The sequence below is a fragment of the Myxine glutinosa genome, chromosome 11 (genome assembly GCF_964187855.1).
Source record: "Myxine glutinosa chromosome 11, kmMyxGlut1.1, whole genome shotgun sequence".
NCBI classification, from domain to species: Eukaryota; Metazoa; Chordata; class Myxini; order Myxiniformes; family Myxinidae; genus Myxine; species Myxine glutinosa.
The window spans coordinates 23,749,268-23,770,881 of NC_136271.1; the positions used below are offsets into that span (position 1 = coordinate 23,749,268).

General features: G+C 42.1%; 2 protein-coding genes across 6 annotated transcripts in view; one reads left to right on the forward strand and one right to left on the reverse strand.

Annotated features, from left to right (window-relative positions):
* The window catches only part of LOC137436495 (core-binding factor subunit beta), an 88,186-nt gene extending 70,102 nt beyond the window's left edge, over positions 1–18,084 (forward strand). For 3 of the 5 annotated variants that reach the window (XM_068130337.2, XM_068130341.2, XM_068130340.2), the window contains 2 exons: positions 9,579–9,674; positions 13,231–18,084. In XM_068130337.2, coding sequence (XP_067986438.1) covers positions 9,579–9,674; positions 13,231–13,338 — 204 coding nt within the window. In that variant the 3' untranslated portion in view covers positions 13,339–18,084. The remainder of the gene's footprint in view (positions 1–9,578; positions 9,675–13,230) is intronic. The other 2 variants (XM_068130339.2, XM_078786488.1) reach the window with 1 other exon arrangement.
* DAD1 (defender against cell death 1) overlaps positions 17,361–21,614 on the reverse strand; it is a 21,259-nt gene continuing 17,005 nt past the window's right edge. Inside the window, exon 3 of the mRNA XM_068130342.2 lies at positions 17,361–17,450. The gene's annotated coding sequence lies outside the window, so the exon portion shown is untranslated. The remainder of the gene's footprint in view (positions 17,451–21,614) is intronic.

Below are 21,614 nucleotides of genomic sequence, written 5' to 3' on the forward strand. Positions count from 1 at the left end.
CAATCGCGCGAAAATTATTTTGTCGCCAAACATCCTCCTGCAAAATCTCCCCGCACAATACACAGCACGACTCACCTGGGGGATCCTCTTCTCCACGCGCACCTGCAAATCTTTATAAGGATTAGCAAGTACGGCATCAGGATGTGAACTTAGACTTTGTGCATAATCCATTCCTCCCTGCCGCGAGTGCTTTTCTAAGCCCCCGGTCTCTCCAATTTCAATTCCCAGCACTTTTTCTTTATTCACCTCGACGACCGTTGGCTTTAATAAAATTCCCTCTTCTACCTCAACGGTCGCCGGCTGCCCCATACCCCGGGTCGCGATCTCTATCCCCGTCATTTTACCCGCGCTTTCCTCCGCCTCGCTTAACCAGCGCTTCTCGACCCGCGTTACCTCCTTGTGCACCCCTGGGACCTGCTCGCTCAACCCGCGGTCAATGTCTTCCTGTATTCTTTTCGCCGTGGCGTTCATTTGCTCCTGAAATCCCTCCGGGTTGTACCTTGCTTCGTGCCTCACTTTTCCCATGTCTATCCCCTGGGTAGCCATCATTGCATCAAATCCCTTACTGTCACCCATCAGAGAGGCACCGAAATGCATCATCAAAAGGCCCCAGTCCATTGGCACTGCGGGTCCGGCTATCGCTGTCACGTACGGGAGGCCGCCATTTCGTGTGCCTGTAACCCCCACGACCGCACCTTCTTTGCTCTCCTCTTCCACTATTCCCACTTCTTCCCTGGGATCCTGGGTTACCCCTAACCCCTCTAATTCCCCCACCGGCATCCGATCGCCTTGACCATCCATGGCACGACTTAAATTTAGATGTTATTACAATCTCGGCCGCTCCAAATTTTGACCAATTTTTTTTTTTTAGATGTTTAAAAATTTGGTTCGGGCCTCGAATCCCACTCCTGACACCAATTGTTGCGGAACCCAACGTCGGCCTATGGTTCCCCTTTGAGGGGGGATTAGACCCCTTGTTTATTGCTGACCAACGTGATTCCTGACGCCATACCGCGACCTCCGGAAAGGCCGGTGCACAGCCCCGTTCGTACCGCGGACAGATGTTAATTGATTGCCGAGCGGTGTTTAGCAACCGCGGCACGAACTATTACCAAGACTAACCCGATTCATAAACGTTGGCCAAATCGTGCCACAGGTGCCCAATGGAGAAATCACAAAGACGACACGGATGTGAAGAAGAGGAAGACGAAGGCAAAAAGGTTTGAAAATGCTACTATATTTATTCCTACTATTTACAGGACCAAAATAACCAAGGAAGAAGGAAAGATAATAAAATAAAGACAGAAGGAATCAAGGAGCCACAGTGCAACGCTAGCTTACCTACAGTCTTAATTATACCCAGGACGAGACACACAAAACGGACGACAATCAAACTCACACGGATGGGGAAATGAAGGCAGGAACAATTCGGTGGAAGGAGAGGAAGGTCCAATGGGAACCTGAGCTGGAGCTTGATCCCGCACGGGACGTCGGGCGGGACCTCGACGGCCACCGATGCCACCGCAATCCGGCTCCCGCGTCGCAGCGGGTCGAAACTGCGTGGTCTCAAAGCTGGTGGTGGTGGACTCCAAGCGGATGGTGGTGGACTCAAACTGATGGTGGTGGACTCTCTCTCTCTCTCACCTCTTGCGCGGCACGTATATCGTCTCCTCTCTTGCGCGTCTTTTATATCGTCTCCTCTCTTGCGCGTCTCTCATATCGTCTCCTCTCTTGCGCGTCTCTCATATCGTCTCCTCTCTTGCACGTCTCTTCTATCGTCTCCTCTCTTGCGCGTCTCATATCGTCTCCTCTCTTGCGCGTCTCTCATATCGTCTCCTCTCTTGCGCGTCTCTCATATCGTCTCCTCTCTTGCGCGTCTCTTCTGGTGGCGTCGTCGTGGTGCAGGTTATATATGCCACGCCCTTCAACCTTCGCGAACCTACTTGACGGTTTTCCCCACGCCCTCTCAAAGCCAAACCCCTCGTTCTGGGTTGGTCGGCAAGGGCTGGCTCACTCCTCCCCTCTATGATGAGGTGGAGACACGCCTTTCTTCTCCGAGCCGACTGCGTGCTCAATGGAGGCAAATGCATTTGGTAATAAATGCAGTTGGCAATAAAGGCTTTGGGGGAATTTGAAAAAGGGGATCTATCTATTTGAATTCGGTGCAATGGAGTATTAATTAATGGAAGACAAAGCCTTAACCTAATACACAGAATAAGGAAATAACTACCAACAAGGAGGAAATCTATGATTGGCTAACGTGATTGTATATGACCTAACTAAGGGACGCCCTTTGACCTTTATACACAACAACTGGAGGAAGGAGGGTGATATTTTTTACAACAATAAAAAAAACACAATTCTCATTTCCACAACAATATATATATATATATATATATATATATATATATATATATATATATATATATATATATTTACACACATACACACCTCTTATAGTAATATATAGATACCACAATCCACCTTGGAAATGATGGCTGCCATATCTAGACAACTGGAGCATAAATAGTAAGTTTAATTGGGGGTTTTTTTTTTTGGTTTTTTTTTACAAAGATTTCTAAATACTTTGAAACAAAATTTTAGGGATTGTCACTCATAAACAGGTAATAAAAAAAACGAGGTCGCTGCATATATTATTTGAAAGCGAAATATTTAAAGTTATAATAAACGATAGTTGAATGGTAAAGTTGTGTTGAACGTTTTGGTGACATTACACGGTAGGTATATCATTACACAGTAGGTATATCATTACACGGTAGGTATATCATTACACAGTAGGTATATCATTACACGGTACGTATATCGTTACACGGTAGGTATATCATTACACAGTAGGTATATCATTACACGGTACGTATATCATTACATGGTAGGTATATCATAAGTTTTGTAACAGGATGTAAATGCAATCAATGTACATGCCAACAAATCGGCTGCGGAACTCTTTTACAATCGAGTTGTCCATTATCATTATTCATCATATAATGGCTCCATACACATCACAATTGCAACCAGTGACCTTCTAATCAACATCCGGATACCATCTGTCTCCAAAGTGACCTGTCAGCCTCACAACGACGAGACCTTTGCTCCGGACTCGACCCGATTGCGCGGGAATTACGTCACATTCATCTGCTGTACGAGGGAGTAGTAACTATTCCTACCATGTGATTAACTACTTAATTTTCAAAAAGTTACAGATTCGGATGAAACACTGGTGGATTAGATATGCTATTAGCCAATTGATTAAAAAATCAATTATTTCACTTTTATTATTTATTTATTTTAATTACACAATCAATCAATTATTGTACACCTTAGATATGCTATTAGCCAATTGATTAAGAAATCAATTATTTCACGATTATTATTTATTTATTTATTTTAATTACACATTTAATCAATCAATTATTTATTGTACACCTTAGATATGCTATTAGCCAATTGATTAAGAAATCAATTATTTCACGATTATTATTTATTTATTTTAATTACACAATCAATCAATTATTGTACACCTTAGATATGCTATTAGCCAATTATTGATTAAGAAATCAATTATTTCACGATTATTTATTATTTATTTTAATTACACAATCAATTATTGTACACCTTAGATATGCTATTAGCCAATTGATTAAGAAATCAATTATTTCACGATTATTATTGATTTATTTTAATTACACAATTAATCAATCAATTATTGTACACCTTCGATATGCTATTAGCCAATTGATTAAGAAATCAATTATTTCACGATTATTATTTATTTATTTTAATTACACAATTAATCAATCAATTATTGCACACCTTAGATATGCTATTAGCCAATTGATTAAGAAATCAATTATTTCACGATTATTATTTATTTATTTTAATTACACAATTAATCAATCAATTATTGTACACCTTAGATGTGCTATTAGCCAATTGATTAAGAAATCAATTATTTTACGATTATTATTGATTTATTTTAATTACACAATTAATCAATCAATTATTGTACACCAGTCCATCCAATTCAGTCTCCATGTGTTCCAAGGTGGCATTGCCGGGTGCCCACATGCTGAAGGATATGTTATTATTTATTTGGCATTGGGGTGGTGTACTTTGATGTACCTCCACTTATTGTCAATTTATCTCATAAAATAATGATATAATACACGTCTTTTCACAATTATTTAAACATTTCAATTGACCAACCTATATATTATTTTTGTCATTGTAATGTAGGCCACAAACTTACTGATCATTTTTGTATTACAATTTCCTTTCAAACAAAAATAATTCAAATCGCCACATCAACTTGTGTACTGCTCACAATAATCAAGCAATACTGTATATATAAAAACAACAACAGCCATTTTAAGGCCATTTAAGACGATGCGCAGGGATACGGTGTATCTATTCCGGTTTAGAATATGTACACCGTATCCCTGCGCATCGTAAGAGGTGACCAAGGGTTGGCGTCAGGAAGGGCATCCGGCCATAAAAACATTGCTTCAAACAGGGAACCATGATTGTCATGGGGCCCGCAAGGCTAACCCCCGCTCCAGCAGGGAAAATGGCGTTAAAACGATCATTCATTTCCCTGCAAGAGCGGGGGTTAGCCTTGCGGTCCCCATGACAATTTCTCCATTTTGCCCTATTTTCTGCATCTCTCCTTGTTAACCCCCTTGCCCGCATTTCTTCTTCCACCACCTTTAGCCAAGTCTTTCTCGGTCTTCCCCGTCCTCTACTTCCTTCTACATTCATTTCCATCACTATTCTCAACCAGTCACTTTCATCCTTCCTCAACACATGACCAAACCATCTCAACCTGTTTCTCTTCACAGCATCAATCACAGACTCTATTCCCATCATCTTTTGCAATTCATCATTTGTCTTCCTCTCTCTCAACGATACTCCACACATCCTCCGAACCATTCGCATTTCCACCCTTTCCAGCCTTCGTTGCTGCTCTACGTTCATTACCCATGTCTCGCTCCCATAAATCATAACACTTCTCACACATGCAGCATACACCTTTCCCTTCAGCTTCAATGACACTCCCCACCTCGTCAGCATATACGTCAGCGTCACAATACTGTATATATATAAATATATATTACACACCAGCAATTTTATATTGTACAGTACAGAGAAAAAAGTACAATTATCACCTGGTATAAAAAGAGAGTTTTATGCACAACAAAGACAAGTCAAACAAGAAAGAGCAATCAGAGATTGCAAACCCTCGCCAGGATGTATTTTCAGTGTTTAAGGCTTTTGTATTAAAACAAATATGGCGGCGGTACCACGTGACCGATGATGTCATCATTAGTTTTTTCTAAACTAATTTATTCCTAGATTATGCTCAAGAAATTTCATCTTGATCGGATGAAGTTTTGTACTTGTCGAATTATGATGTCATAATGGAGGCACCCTATGACCTTTGACATCATTAACATATTTTATTCCCCATGGAGAGTTCTTTACAATGAGCCATGTCTCAATTTTTTCTATTCAGCACTTTCGGAGATATAGAGGTGCAAAGTTTTTTGGTTTTTCCAAGATGGCGGCCGAACCACGTGACGTATGACGTCATAATTATCATTCAAAAAATTATACAGGTGGAGTTGCACCTATGGTGAAAATTTCCTGTCAATCGGACCAACGGTTGCAGAGAAAATTATATTTATTCTGTGTGGAGAAACAAACAAACAAACAAACAAACAAACGGACTCAAATGCAATATCCTCTCCTCTGGCGAAGGTAACAATGGGACAGTATTCATTTTCCATCCGATTCCTACGCAAACGCTGGTGGCGTGTTGTACCTGTTACTGTGTTTGAGCCTTGGGGAGTATCTGCTGGAATCTATCCGGGTTCTTCCCGACATCTTTGATCTTTGTTCCTTTCTCTTTCACATCTCTCTTCAGTCTTTCACACTTCTTACTACTTTCTTAACATTTCTCTCTCTTAGTGATAATTCTTGCTTTCACTTGTGTTAATTTTTCTCTTCTTCGTCTGTCTGACCATGATAACTCAAAAGGTTGTGGACAGATTCGGACAAAACTAGGTGGACGAGTTGGTTAGGTGTCAAGACCAACCCAATTAGATTTTGGTGAAGATGTGGATCCAGATCCGGCCTATCAGTTTAGAAATGTAAACTGTTCAGCATGGCGGAGGATTGTGCTCTCCCAAGTGCCTGAGTCTAGTTACATTTTTCTTTTCCAAGGTTCCCCAGGCTGTACCTGGGTGGGTTTGAGGGTAGAGGAGTTGCATCTGAAACTCAAATCCTATCCAGGTTCCTCCTGATGACGTCATCTTTGCTCCTTTCTTATTCAGGTTCCTTTTGATGACTCCAACCGCAGTATTTGGTCTTTCATTTGATTATGCTACCTAAGAATGGAAGGTGTTTAAAGTTGCACTTTGGCACACTTGAAGGAAACCTAGATGCAGTTTTTATGCCTCTGCCGACGAAGTCGCATAAGGCCCCTGTCACACATAGGCGGATATTTTGGCGACTGCCGGCGATCAAGATTTTTCGGCGACTACTGGCGATTTCGGGCGGTCAAATATGGTCAGGCGGCCACATTGCGACTGTGCCCCGAGTGGGATGGCGACTGTTGAAGATCGACGACGACTGCATTGCGGATGCTCGGCGGCAGCGTGGCGACAGTCTGGCGGCTAGATTACGACCGATGGCGGATCGCGGCGACTGCATTGGGCCCGGATGGCGGTTTACTCCGACGTCCGCAAGACTGCAATAAGACCGCCGGCGATTGGAGACGATTCACACATGATGATTGTGTGATCACACACAATCATTCACACATGATTCACACATCAAGAGACGATGTCTACACCGAACCTGCCACCAGCTGACGATGACGATGACTCTGGCAGTCAGGATTATTGACACATTAGTGATTACTTGTGGATATTTGTGCTATTGGATACTTGTGCTATGAACATTGTGATTCATTATTGGATACTTGTGCTATGAACAAATTTGTATTTAATATGAACAAATAAATTTGTTTGTATTAAATATAAATTTCAAAAATCACCGTTTCGTCCTCGCTACAGGCACTCATCAGACGGCTAAAGCTACCGTTACAGTTTCTATTTTACATTTTTTTTTAAAAATCTTTATTTCTCTATTTTACATTTCACTTTATTCATTTCAATGATGTATGACATGAAGCATAAAGATGTTTGATGTACAATAAGAAAGTTAATAAAGATGTATCATTGTAATGTAATAATCAAACTTTTCTGCAGGGAGAGAGAATGGAAATAAAGTCCAACAAATTATTTCCACTGGTCCCAAGTCCCATAAATAAAGTTTCCAAAGGACCAAAGTCCCAAAAATAAAGTTCCCAAAAGTCCCAAGTCCAAACAATAAAGCCATATCCTTGTCGGCACCACAGGACCTCACTCCACGGAGACCCTCACACCATCCTGTCTTGCCATGGAATGGAGCTCAGCATGAGCCAGCAGTAGGTCATTCGCAGCAATATCTTGGTCCAGTGCTGCCAAGTCATTCAGAAGGACCAGCTTCATCCTATGTTCATCATCCATGATAGATGTTGGTAGAGAGACCCTCGGTAGACCTTGACCATAGAACATACTGCAGTGAGCTGAAATGTCCACCCCTATTTATACCTGGCCAGAAAATCGTGGTATGTCGTAATGCAGTCGCCAGGCAGTCGTATCTCTGTCGCCAATGGCCGTAACTCGGCCGCCACTAGTCCTACTGCTGTCGTCGTCAGTCTCCCATAGCCGCAGAGGAGACGTGGCAGTTCTTCTGTAGTCGATATGCAGCCGCAACAGTGTCGGCCCGTAGTCGGGAAGATGCCGCAGGAAGGCCGTATGGCATTCGCATCTCTGCCGTGCTGGCTGGTGGGGCGATTGCGGAAGACTATGAGCGACTGGGTTGCGGCCGCTTTACGGTCTTATTACGGATACCGACGACAGCATGGCGGATTTTTTTTGAGAACGACTGAGCGCGCCGTTTTTAAACATTAAAAAAAATATTTGGCCCCTTTGCGGCTCTTGCCGACTGCAGCCGACCTGGGAGGATAACCACGACTACAGAAGACCATCCATTACGGTTTCATTACGATTGTCGGCGGGTGGTGGCGATTTTTCCAGTCGCCAGTAGTCGCCGACAAATCCGCCTATGTGTGACTTAGGCTTTAGTACGCTTAGTACAGGTATGTCTAATGTTGTAAAGATTAAGTAATTAGATTTTGGGGTCATAGGTGAAAAGTCAAAATCTGTAATAGGTCTATAACTTGAGAACTTCTGAAGTGATCCAATTCAAACTTAGTACAGGTATGTATAATGATGTAAAGACTAAATGATTAGAATTTGGGGTCAAGAGGTCAAAGGTCAAAGTCTACAACTTGAGAATGACTGAAGTGATCCAATTCAAACTTAGTACAGGTATGTATAATGATGTAAAGACTAAATGATTAGAATTTGGGGTGAAGAGGTCAAAGGTCAAAGTCTACAACTTGAGAATGACTGAAGTGATCCAATTCAAATTTGTATATGTATAGTGATGTAAAATATCAAAACTTTATACAAATATGTATAATGATGTAAAGACTAAATGAATAGAATTTGGGGTCAAGAGGTCAAAGGTCAAAGTCTGTAATATGTCTATAACTTGTGAACAGATGAAGGGATTTAAATTAAAACTTGGTACAGATACGTATAATGATGGAAAGATTAACTGATAAGATTTTAGGGATCCCGAGGTGAAAGGCCAAAGGTCATGTCAGGTAAAAATGTGATAGCTTGTAAACAGCTGAAGGGATTTAAATTAAAACTTGGTACAAGTATGTATAACGATGTAAACATGAACTGATTAAATTTTGGGGTCAATAGGTCAAAGGTCAGAGGTCAAGTCAGGTAAAAATGTGCTAACTTGGGCACAGCTGAATAGACTTAAATCAAACTTGATACAAGTATTACAACAATATAATAATGTGGGCGGAGGCATATCGGTCGACATCGTGACGCCGAAGAGTGCCGTTCTAGTCTTTATTAATATACACTGATTAATAATACTGGACAGAATATTTAAAACATATAAGCAGTAGCATCCAGACAGAGACATTTGTAAGACTAAAATGGCCCTCCACCAGGTGAACAGTTTACCTTTTGTATCCAAGAGTGTCACATACACTACCTCTCTGCCAAATTTCGTCCGAAACCGTCCACAACATTTTGGAATATCTTGTTCACAAACAAACGGACAAACAAAGACAGACAGACAGGGGTGAAAACATAACCTCCATCCACCTTTGGTGGCGGAGGTAATAATTCTGTTGGGAAAAAGAGTATTTCTGTATTGAAAAGCCTCAACACAGATGGAAGTCTAAGTGATGAACCGAGCAGTCAAATTATACATTTGAAGTTGAAATAGGGTATGCAAAGAAGCAAAGTTGAAAAGGTGTCTGAAGATTGATAGAGAACGACGAAATTAGCTTAAACAACGAAAAATAAAGTTTCTAATTCCATGTCACCTTATAATATTGTTTTGGTAATCCGTCTGGCCAGGCAGAAGATCTTCTTGCACAACAGAATATTGAGGAGTCGAGGCGGAGAACGCGGGAGTTTGAACATCGAGAGAGACAGCACCGTGAAGATATGCAGGTAACACATGTTCATCTTCTCTTACCTTGCCGCACATGTTCCAAAGTGAATCTCTCATGTCTTCTTCTCATCTCTTCTTGTAACATTTTCCTTTCCAAAATTGGCATTGTAAACCTACTACATCTGATAAAAGGTCATGTAATAAATCATCGCAATTGAAATGACACTAGGCCTGGTTGGCTTAACGCTTCATGTGGCTTTATTAACATCTCCAGGTATTGGGTTTCAGCTTGTGCCTGTCTCTCTTCAGACCTTGACCGTGACAAAATCACAAACTGGTCAAACACTTAGAATGTCTTTCAATCCTGAGCAATTTTACTCTCATTATCTTCCTCTCCCTCTCTCCCTGAAAGGACCGTATGGCACCCCACTTCCATCTCCCAATCTACTTATCATTATCTTCAGGAAGTTCAGTCACTCAAACTTTTGGGTCTCAGTATCAGCCATTGTCTGTCTTGGGCAAACCACACCAGTTTTCAAAGTTTGCCTCCAAAGCCAGTCACCGACTGAGCATCCTCCGTCATACAAAGTCCTCTATTGGTACATGTGTCTACCGACAAGGCCTTTCATTTGCAGCTTGATAGTGTATTGCTCTCCCCTCTGGGCTGCCTCACACCTTGCTCAGCTTGATGCTGTGGAAACCGAGGCATCTCTCATCATTGGAATCTCTCACAATGAAGCTGAGTCTATCACTTTGTCATCGCAGACAGGTCGGTGGTCTCTCTGTCTACTACCGCCTCTTTTCTGGTTTTGCACCCTCTGCTCTGTGCTTTGTCCCTCCATGTTTCTGCAGGGCACATACTGTCCACCAGCAACCCCCTTCTGGTGAAATTCCCAAAATCCTGAATCACTGCCTCCTCCACTCATTCATTCTTCTTTTTTTTCACCCGTGGAACCAACTTCCATATTCTCTTCAATCTCGTTCTTTCCTCCAGGTCTTCAAGACAGCTGTTCACCACCATCTCAGATCATCCTCCATCCAAATCCATGATCTTTTATATCCCCATTAACCTTGCCTCCTGCTCAACCCACTTTTCAAATTCTCAGTTTTTCCTTCCTGAGGGTTTCTTTCCATATTCATCTTGTCCACCTCGTGCATTCTCCCGTGAGTTTCTTACCCCTCATTCTTACCCACAATCCCTTATTTGTCCACGTCTCCCTCTATTTTCCCCTCAACCCTGCTGCTAGTATGCTTCCCCCTTTCTTTCTGCTGTTCCGTTACATTTTGATCCGTTCTATGTTATAGCTCCTCCATGAGCCCAGACTTTGCATCAGAAAAAGGTGACTAGAATGTATAGTCTCATCCTAAAATCCCAAAGATTAAAAAATAATGGAGAAAAGGCATGTAGGAGGAAGGTGGGAATGAGAAACAGAGGAAGAGGGCAAAAGGAGAGGAGGAGGAAGGGGAATTTGACATGGTCGGTATTGTGCAGTTTTGCATAAATAATTCTAAAAAGGTAATATTTTCCCATACCTGAGCCTACAATGTATAGTGACGGAGCAAAACGATCATATTGAGCTTTTTGATCGTTTGATGAAAAACAAGATTACATATACAGTGCTCTCTGTAAATATTGGAAGTGTGAAGTCAAATTTGTTATTATTGCTATAAACTCAATAAATTTGGATTTGAGATAAAAAGATGAATATGAGGCAAGAATACAGAAAGTCAGTTTATATTTCTTGGTATTTCTATGTATGCAGGTTTTACCATTGTAGAACAATAGGACTTTCTATGTTCAGTCCCTTCATTTTAGGTCAACATAAGTATAGGAACAGATGACCGACAGTTGTTTCTTGTTGCCTTGATTGTTCACACATTAAAGAGCCGTGAATGTCTTGTCTTGGTTTTAGCCTTTGCTTTTGCTTTGGGAGTCTGCCTTTAGAGTCAGTCGGCATAAACCAACATGAAGACCAGAGAACTGTCTATGAAAGAAAAGCAAGCAATTTGGAAGCTGAAATAACAGAATAATTAAATTAGAACTACATAACAAAAATTGGGCATAGCAAATACAACAATTTAGAATATCTTGAAAAATAAACAAACCACTTGTGTATTTGCAAGACAACAGCCAGGTCAGCTAAGGAAAACAACTACAGTTGATGACAAACATAATCAGAGCTTTGAAGAAAAACCCTGAAAACTGTCAGTGAGATCATCACCAACCTCCAGAGTACAAGAGTGAAAATATCACAATCTATCATTCGCAGAAGACTTCGGCAGCAGAATTACAAAGGCTACACCGCAAGATACAAACCTCTCATCAGCACCAAAAATAGAAAGGCCTGATTAGAATTTGCCAAGTGCAGAGGTGAGCCAGTGAGTTCTGGAAGAAAGTTTTATGGCAAAATGAGACCAAGGTAAACCTTTATCAAAGCGATGGAAAGGCGAAAGTGTGGAGGCAGGAAGGAACTGCACATGATCCAAAGCATAATACCTCATCTGTGAAGCATGGTGGAGGTAGTGCCATGGCTTTTCATCTTTTGATCTCCAATCCAAATTTCTTGAGTATATAGCAATAATAACAAATTAGACTTCACTGTTCCAATACTTATTGAGGGCACTGCAAGTCTTGCGTGTTTGCTCATGCTGGATTTTTCGTCCAAATAATGGATTCCTCAAGCTATATACATTACTATGGTCACATGATATGTTTTGCTATGCTATTATCTGGGCCTTAAAATATGCAATAATCATGTCAACTGTTCAACAACCAACATACAAGGGTCATCCTAAAAGTTGTCACCATACTTAAAACATAAGTAAAAGGCTGAGGACTTCATGTGATTGCAAAAATTGCATTATTTACTGTCCTTTTATTTTATTGATTACGTCTGGCAAATCTGAAGTTTCTCACACTATTTATTTTGTTCCAAGAATCAAAATGATTTAGAAAAGATGTGGCCGTGGCAGAATGCTTCCGTAAAAAAGACATTCCTCCTTTGCTGGGATTAGTTATTTGACTGTCGAGCAAAGTTGAACTTTTAGGATGACCCATGTCAACCGAAAGCTAATTGCAGTCAGAGGCAGCCGTCAGATCTCAGGAGTCAAGCAAAGTAGAGTCTGATGTGCACGTGGGTCAGAGATCTCCGGAAGGTCAGGTGTAGTGAGCTTGAAGACAGCAGGTTAGCTCAGTTAGAAGAATGTTCACTTATGAGCTGTCCGGTCATGGATTTGTTCCCCCATGTGGAGTCAAACCAGATCAAAACTGCCATCCCGGTGCAGTGCTTGAAAGAGACACTACCTGGTGAAGCACATATTCTCGGACAGCGACGTAAAGCCATGTGTTCCATCTGCATTTAGATTGTTGTCATTGAAGATGGCCCATTTTCCCTACAAAGAGCAAGCCACCAAGCTGGTTAAATTATCTGCCCATAAATTAAGTGATACATAAATTCATACAAGAAAAAAACAAAGATGTGATTATGAAGTTAATGGTTCAAATAAATAAATATTTATTAGCAATTGATGAAGTTAACAATGTATGAATATGGCACAAGCATGATTGGCCAGATGGCCTCCTCCTGTGTCTAATGCCTTGCTTCCACCTGACAGCATGTGATTTCTCCATTCCGGGACAAGACCGAGCTGCATGGAAGCTCGGTGTCCACACAACCAAGGAATAACTGTGAGGCAGACGTTAACATGCTGTCTACATATTAACAAATAATGAGTGGAATAGCAGATTTACTCCTTAGAAGTACTCGTGATGCATTCTCAAGTCAACGGTGTTGGTTGATGCCATTCACGCACAATTTAAGGTACATTGGAAGCCCAAGGAACAGAAAGAAGAACCACCTTTAGAGGCCATTTTCCCCCGCAGAGCAGGGGTTGGCCTTTTTCAGGCAGCTTGGTCCCCTTTTTGAAGCAATGTTTTATGGCCAGATGCCCTTCCTGCCACCAACCCTGTTAGTCACCTCTTGCGACACACAGGGAATTACCAGTCAGCTGGTACTCAATTTGCCGACCTCGGAAGGATGACAGGCTGAGTCAACCCTCCTGGCGTTAATTTAGCGATCGACCGGGATTCAAACCCAGGATCCTAGGATCCCAAGCCAGCACCCCAACCGCTAAGCCAACCCCAAGGAACGTTAGGCACATACTGCATATATCACTGCTCGGCCTCACTCACAGCAGTAGGTAAAGGATGTGGCAACACAGTGCTACCGTGCTGCAAGAGATTAGGCCTGTTTCCTTCCTCTGTATTGGGGGTGGAGGGGAGTGGGGTTATTGGAAAGTGCAAATGCAGTGGATGCCAAACTGGCATCGAGATTAGAAACTTCAACAGGCATCGGTAATCAAGGTTCCATGTGACCCCACAATCTTCCGAAATGAAAACTTCTTCACCATACTACCATCACAAAAGTAAACTATTTGCAAACACTTTGTAATCCCTGGATCAAGGTGTACTGTAATCATACGCAAATGCATAAACATTCCAAATGAAAAACATTCAAAATTCCAAACAGAAGTTCACTTTTTGTGTACAAATATATAAGCAGGCCAAACTAAAATACAGAGGAAAAATTTCATGTTGTGCAGTGTAAAATTATTAACATGTGAATGAGGTGTAAAGGTTAAACTATATATGCACCTTTGCGTGCATACTGCCATTCTTGTATTTGATATTGTCCGGTTTTTTTTTTTTCCATGAGCCTTAGGGTTATGTGAAGAGTAACTTCATTCCTATTTTTTATTTCTTTCCACTCCATGCTTCCCGCATCCCACCCCTCCCTCCCTCTCCCCACTCTCCACCCCAAGGCAAGACGCCAAGTTGAAGTTACTACTTTAGCCCCTGTTCTAACAAGTCCTGAAGAACTCAAGTTACGCTAGATTTAAGTTCCCTTCCTGAACTCATCCATACATCTCCGAGCTCTCCATACAACTGCCATATGGCATTCAGTTTATGACTTTTGCCAAAGTGGCATTGACCCAGTTCCGCATCCCTCTCCAAGCCTTGGATCTCGCCACACATATGGCTGCACTTCTAACATGCATTCTCAATTCCCCCTCAATCAAGTTAGGAGAGCTGCTCATTGCCATAAGTGGTCAGAGGAAATTAATGGGAAAAAATTAATATAATAATTTAAATTTTTAGAAAAGGTCCTACTTCAATACGTCACACAGATCTGTAAAAAGAGATTAAAAAACAATCCGATGAAGGGGAAAAATAATAATGGCATTTATACAGAATATTTGAAAGACATCACATGCAAATGAAAGGTTATTGCAGAAAGCTTAGTCCTATCATCGCTATTATATATCAATATAAAAACATCCACAACTTTCCCAACACAAGTGCAATTACATACAGGAGCTGCTTTTCACCCACCTTCTCCCAGCCCACCAAAAAAATTAAAATGTCTCATACAAAAAAATTCCTGGTGTTGGCTTAGCGGTTAGGGTGCTGTCTTGGAATCCTAGGATCCTGGGTTCGAATCCCGCTCGATCGCTGAATTAACACCAGATGGGTTGATTCGGCCTGTCATCCTTCTAAGGTCGGCAAATTGAGTACCAGTTCACTGGTAATTTTCTGTGTGTCGCAAGAGGCGACTAACAGGGTTAGCGGCAGGAAGGGCATCCGGCCATAAAACATTGCTTCAAAAAGGGGACCACAGGGCCCGAAAAAGGCCAACCCCCGCTCTGCGGGGGAAAATGGCCTCGAAAGGTGGTTCTTCATACAAAAAAAAAGACCCTTCATAAAAATCGAGAAACAGGAAAGTCTCCACGGACTATATTTCTTACTTGTCCCAAAGTACAGTACTTACCCTTTTCCAACTAAGCAAACAGCACTCCTAGAGGAAAATGTTTAACCAAGCTGTTTGGTGAACTCCACCGATTTGGGCACCTCTTTTTCCATTTGTAGCACAATGTTTGACCAGAATTGGTGGTGTAATGGTTGGAGCGTCTGCTTCGAGTCTGGGAGGGTGGGTGTTTCAAACCCTGGCCTAGTCGTACCAAAGACTTAAAAAATGATACGTGACACTCAGCATTTAAAAAGGAAAAGAGCACGGGAAATCCCGATTGGTTGGCATCCATGGCTAGGAGGAAATTTCTCCCGAGGAAATGCCCCGCTGAGTGTAGTGAGAAAGACGACGCCATTGTTGTGACATCGCTGGTACCTAGAGTGTCCCTGGAAGTGAGGGTGCTTCCCCCAAGCTCAGTGGCTGTGTCTGTCCCATCCAACAGTCCTGCGTTGTATTCGTCTGTAGGCCCATGTGTGTGAAATGGACAGTGGATGAAAACCACAACAACGGAAGTGACGAATCCGTAACAATGGGACACAAAAAGAAAATTTCCTTGTCAATCAAGCTTTTATGGATGTTTTTAAAACCCAAATTCAGGGATTTACACCAAATAGACCAAACTTTTGGGCTTTGTGATCACAGTTGGCCAAAATACTGAACTTTTCCAAAAGCAATTCAAACAAACAAATATAAATAATTCAACATGAAATTTTATGATTAGAAGGATTTCATGCCCTTTATGTACATTTTGCTTAAAAAACAAATAATTTAGCAAATTAAAGGTCATTCAAGTTTAACTTTTTTTATACAAGGGTCTATTGTCACGGAGGAGCTGAATGATAACGGGCAGCAGATTCACAAACTACCAGCGAGTACTCGGGGGTTAAGGGTGGGATGGACTTACACAATGAAGAATCACAAAAAAAAGTCACAACGGCCTGGAGAAGACTTTTGTAATACGCAGCACATGCGTGCAGATTGATCATTTTTGAGGGAATGTCTATTTATAGTGTTGGTAAGATTGCGACAAGCCAGAAAACAAAGGGGGCATGGAGCAGCAAATTCTTATGAAAATTTCAGCCAAAATAAAAACATCGAGCTGGTTCAAATTTAAAGACGATTAACTAGAAAGTATGGTGAAGATTTCCCATTAAGGACATGCGAAAAAAGTTAACAAACAAGCTTATAAAGAATGATGTCCTGCACTGGCAACATCACATTGGAAATAATTTATACACTGAACACATACAAAAGGTTCCTCTCTGATGGGGCAAATGTGCATCCAAAGCTGGTGCGTAGATCGAAAAGTAGTGCGAGTATCACTTTTGGAATGTAAATACAGTAATAGCTTTAGTTATGAGGATAAACAAAAGTCTGGGTCAAATTTAAAGCAGCCTTGTATTACATCCTTCTGGACTCATTTGCTCTCGTCACCGAGGTCGGGGATGAGACAAGGAGGCTAAAATATACAAACTAAGAGTCATACCAGCTCAGCAACACTTTTGGGAATCAAGGATTGCCATCAAAAACTTCAATTAGAAAGGAGATGTAGAGATTCATGAAGATGCTATACATTTATTTTCTGCCCCCAGTATTTCTATAAATAGCAAAATGTTATCCTGCTCTTCGAACTACCAATGGGGTACAGGTAATATTTCTTGTTGGAACGGTCATCCGAAGGTTAAGTGGGAAATACCTGCAATGGAATTCCTGTAATGAGATGGAATCCTCCCATTCCACCCCAAACCCACCAAATTAATTAATAATATTTTGCAACCATCGGTGTTCCACTCGCCTTGTTCTTCGTTGAAAAATGTCGAGCGGATACTGAGAATTATGTCAGTTCATATGTATTCTACATCCTTCTAGGAGTCTTGACATGTAGAGAGAGTACAGCCAGGAAACCTCGTTTCAAAATGATGCACTGGAGATGCCAAAAATCTTTAAGAAGACCTTTATTTATCTTTATTTCATCGTGTGTTGCCTCAATGCATCATAAAATTAAGGAATGTCCCCGAAACAATCAACCTGAAACAGAGGAAACCAAAAGTATGTGATTAATTTTAACACAACAAATTTGCAGTAGAGCATTAGGAAAAATAATAATAAATAAATAACAGCAATCAATTGTTTGATTCCACAGCAAATATTGTTAAGGTGACTTTGGAAATCATTAAAATTTTAAGATAGAAAACCACATTTTATTGACATCCCTCCCCTCCACTCCCTTGCATTCACTTCATTTCCAACAAATTGCTTAGTTTAGCAAAGTTTATTTGAAATACTGATCAACCGCAAGAGCATCCTCATCATCAACTTGTACACAAAAGTGTTTGCTTGTATCAACACAAATTCCTATAATGCGATTCACAATATCTGGTCACAGGTGATAACAGGGGGGCAGCAAAAGCCGTTAGACATCTGCACGTTATTCATGCTATACTGTACTAATGTAGTGTGTAACATATTAGGAAGCCACTGACGTCTCAACACTTCGAGATACCAAAGTTGAAAATAGTCTATACATGAGTGCAATGCCTCTTGGGAAAAATCTTTAAAATGATGTCAAACCTTGGGGGAATGAAAGAGGGATGCATGTGAAACAGATGCATTAGGAATTGTTGATGAAAACTTGTGATGCAAATAAAGAAGGCAATGTTGAGAGCATGTTTCGATATTGTTTTTTTTCATCTATTCAAATTATTTCTGATTATCAAAAAGTGAGTGGAATGTCCACAAAACAGCAGCACACGGACGGTGAATAATCACACTTTATAGAAACCTTGACACGCCACGTAAGTTCCTGGCTCATGTTCAGAGACATCGATTTGTATCAGAGTGCGATTATACCATAAATGTTTGTACATCGTCTACGACTATTACTGAAGCCTGGTGTTGGCTTAACAATCAAGGTGGCTGGCTTGGGATCTTAGAGTCCTGAGTCTGATGTATTTGTGTGTGTGTGTATACGCACGCACGCACACACACACACACACACACACACACACACACACACACACACACACACACACACACACACACACACACACACACACACACACACACACACACACACACACACACACACACACACAAGACTCAGGACTCTAAGATCTCAAGCCAGCCACCTTGATTGTATATATATTGTTACGGTCCGCGGTTAAGGATGTTGGTTTGCCCAGCGGAAGCACCGCGGCCTAACAGTTTCCCCGATTCACCCGATTCACCCGACGTTGGCCGTATCGCGCCACAGCTATTCAATATGGAAAAGACTAAAACGACGGATGTGAAGAAAAGGAAGAAGAAGACAAAAGGTTGAAAATACTACTAAATTTATTTACTATGTACAGGCTCAAAGAAACCAAGGAGAAGGAAAGATAAGAAAATAATATACAGAAGCTTTTTAGAGACACAGTGAAAATACTAGCTTATACAAACTTAATTAACTACCCAGGACAGAACAAACAGAAACGGACTCACACGGGGAATTGCAGAGTGGATTGGCTGGAAGGAGAGGGAGGTCCAACGGGTCCGGCAGCACGATCGGCGCGTTGGGCAGCCGCCGTTCCTTCGCGGCCCTGCTCAAAACCACCGTCCAGGCCCCAAGCGGCTGTTGAGTGTTGTTGCTGCTGTGGACACTGCTGCTGGCGAGCAAGGCGACAAATAGCAGGCTTTGTGCTTCCCTGGATGATCTCCTTTGAACAAGAATCGCTGCTGGATGATCTCTTCTCTTGGACAAGAATCGCTGCTGGATGATCTCCCTCCTCTCTCTCTTGGACCTCACAACCCAGCTCAGCCTTGGACCTCACAACTCAGCTCTCTCTTGGACCCTTTTACTCAGCTCTCCTCTGACGACCCAGCTCTTTTCTTTGCACCTCACCACGCAGCTCAGCCCTGGTCCTCACAACTCAGCTCTCTCTTGGACCCCTTTTACTCAGCTCTCCTCTGACGACCCAGCTCTTTTCTTTGCACCTCACCACGCAGCTCTCTCTTGGACCCTTTTTTGCAACTTCTTGCGCGCGCGCCTTTATAGCGCCTCCGGCGATTAAGCCGCCGGCCTTTAGGACACGCCCATCGGTGTGCTCACCTCGGCCATGGTTGGTCGCGCGACACTCTGGCTCCGCCCTTGATGACGACGGGCGGGCACGCCTTTCTTCCCCGACCCTGCCTCGTGGCCAATGGCGGCAATTGTAGTTGGCAATGCGAATGGCAATTGACGAAAGGGGAAATGGAGGTTTTGGGGAATGGGAATGAAGAATGAAGGGAATCTATCTTTTTCACTTGGCGCAATGGAGTGTCATTTTAATGGAAGACAAGGCCTTACCCTAAAACACATAATAAGGATATAAGCTACTGAACAAGGGTATTATAGTGTCCTTCAATGGATGCTTTATGGAATTAACTACCGGGACGCCCTTTTGACCTTTATACACACTGGAGGCAGGAGGGGCCAGAATCAAGCAATAATAATAATAATAAAGCACACAATTAAAAAAATACCATCCTCATATCCGCAACAATATATATATAGACTTGGCATTTAATATGGAATATTTTTTTGTGGGGGTGAACTTACTTTTCAAGATGTCTTAGAACCAAAAGTTCATTGGAATTATGTTGAAATTATTCTAGATTTTGTTAATGTGACCTTTAAAAGAAACAAAAACCACATTTGACATTTCGAAACAAATAAATTGATCCTTGAAAGTGATGTAAACTGATATCGAACTCAATTCATGGACAGTACTGTGTTAAACTTCTGTACGTTTTCCAGAAGTATCTCTTTATTTTGCACATTAGCCAAATTTTTTTTTAACAAAAACAAAAGTTAAATTACGACTGGGATTACGGACAGTAAAATTACAGTTCAGTACTTCGTGTAACCCCCACGAGCATTCAGGAGAGCACATACACGTTGAGGCATGCTGTTCACGAGATTTGCAAAGGTTTGGACAGGAATCGCTTGCCATGCAGTGACAATAGCCTGCTGCAATTCACGCACAGAGGTCGGCTGCTGGTCCAAGTGGTCGATTTGATGCGTTAATTCTGCCCACAAGTTCTCTATCGGATTCATATCCGGGGACATGGCAGGCCACTCCATATGCTCTACACCACGGTCAGCAAGAAAGTGTTGGATCATGCGAACACGATGAGGCCGTGCATTGTCATCTTGGAAGACAAAGTTTCCTCGAAAGGCTGCACGAGCAAATGGAAGCAATGTTTCTTCCAGAATGGCCCTGTACTTGAACTGGTTCAGGTTTCCATTCAGAACAACCAGGTCAGTTTTGCCCCCTGCATGAAAAGCAGCCCAAACGGTCACCCCACCACCTCCAGCTTGGACTCTTGGCACTATACAATCTTTGTTGTAGGCTTCATGCACTTGTCTGCGCACTCGGACGCGGCCATCTTGACGATAGACCAGAAATCTAGACTCGTCACTGAAGATCACGTGATTCCAGTGTCCTGGCTGCCATTGACGGTGCTCTCTGGCCCACTGCAATCGGCGCTGGCGGTGTTGTCTGGTCAGGCGTGGCTTTCTCAGGGGATGCCTGGCACGATAGCCTGCTTGAACCAGTCGTTGGTTGACTAGCCTTCTGGATACAGGCACATTTGTCAGTTGCTGCCACTCAGCCCTAAGCCGATTAGCTGACTTGGTACGGCCATTGCGGACTAAGCGGTGCAGCTGGCGATCATCCCTCCTTGTGGTTCTGCGGGGACGTCCTGGCCTCGGTATTGGAGTAGGGACACCCCTCTGAGCATTTCGTTTCAGGATCTTTGACACCTGACCTTGAGTGATGCCATACTGCCGAGCAATAGCACGGTTTCATGCCAGAATTTCGTAAAGCCACCACTCCATGACAAACAGCATTGTCGAGTTGACGGACCATCTCCAGAGGAAGCGGCAATAACTTTTGGAGATGTGCAGCAGTTGTTTTCCACTAATACAGAACGCAACAACCCTTGTATACCCGACTGTGAAGCCAATCGTCAAATGCACCTGTCCGTACATTTTGCCACGCCACCTGTGATATAATCCTGTTGTTGACTTCTTGCTACGACAGACAATCAGTGACATGGTTCTTTTAACAAATAAATCACCAAAGTGTAAAAGAAACTCACCAGATTGATATACTGAGTTAAGAAAGTAAACCCAAGTCAAGAAAAAAAAAATATTCCATATTAAATGCCAAG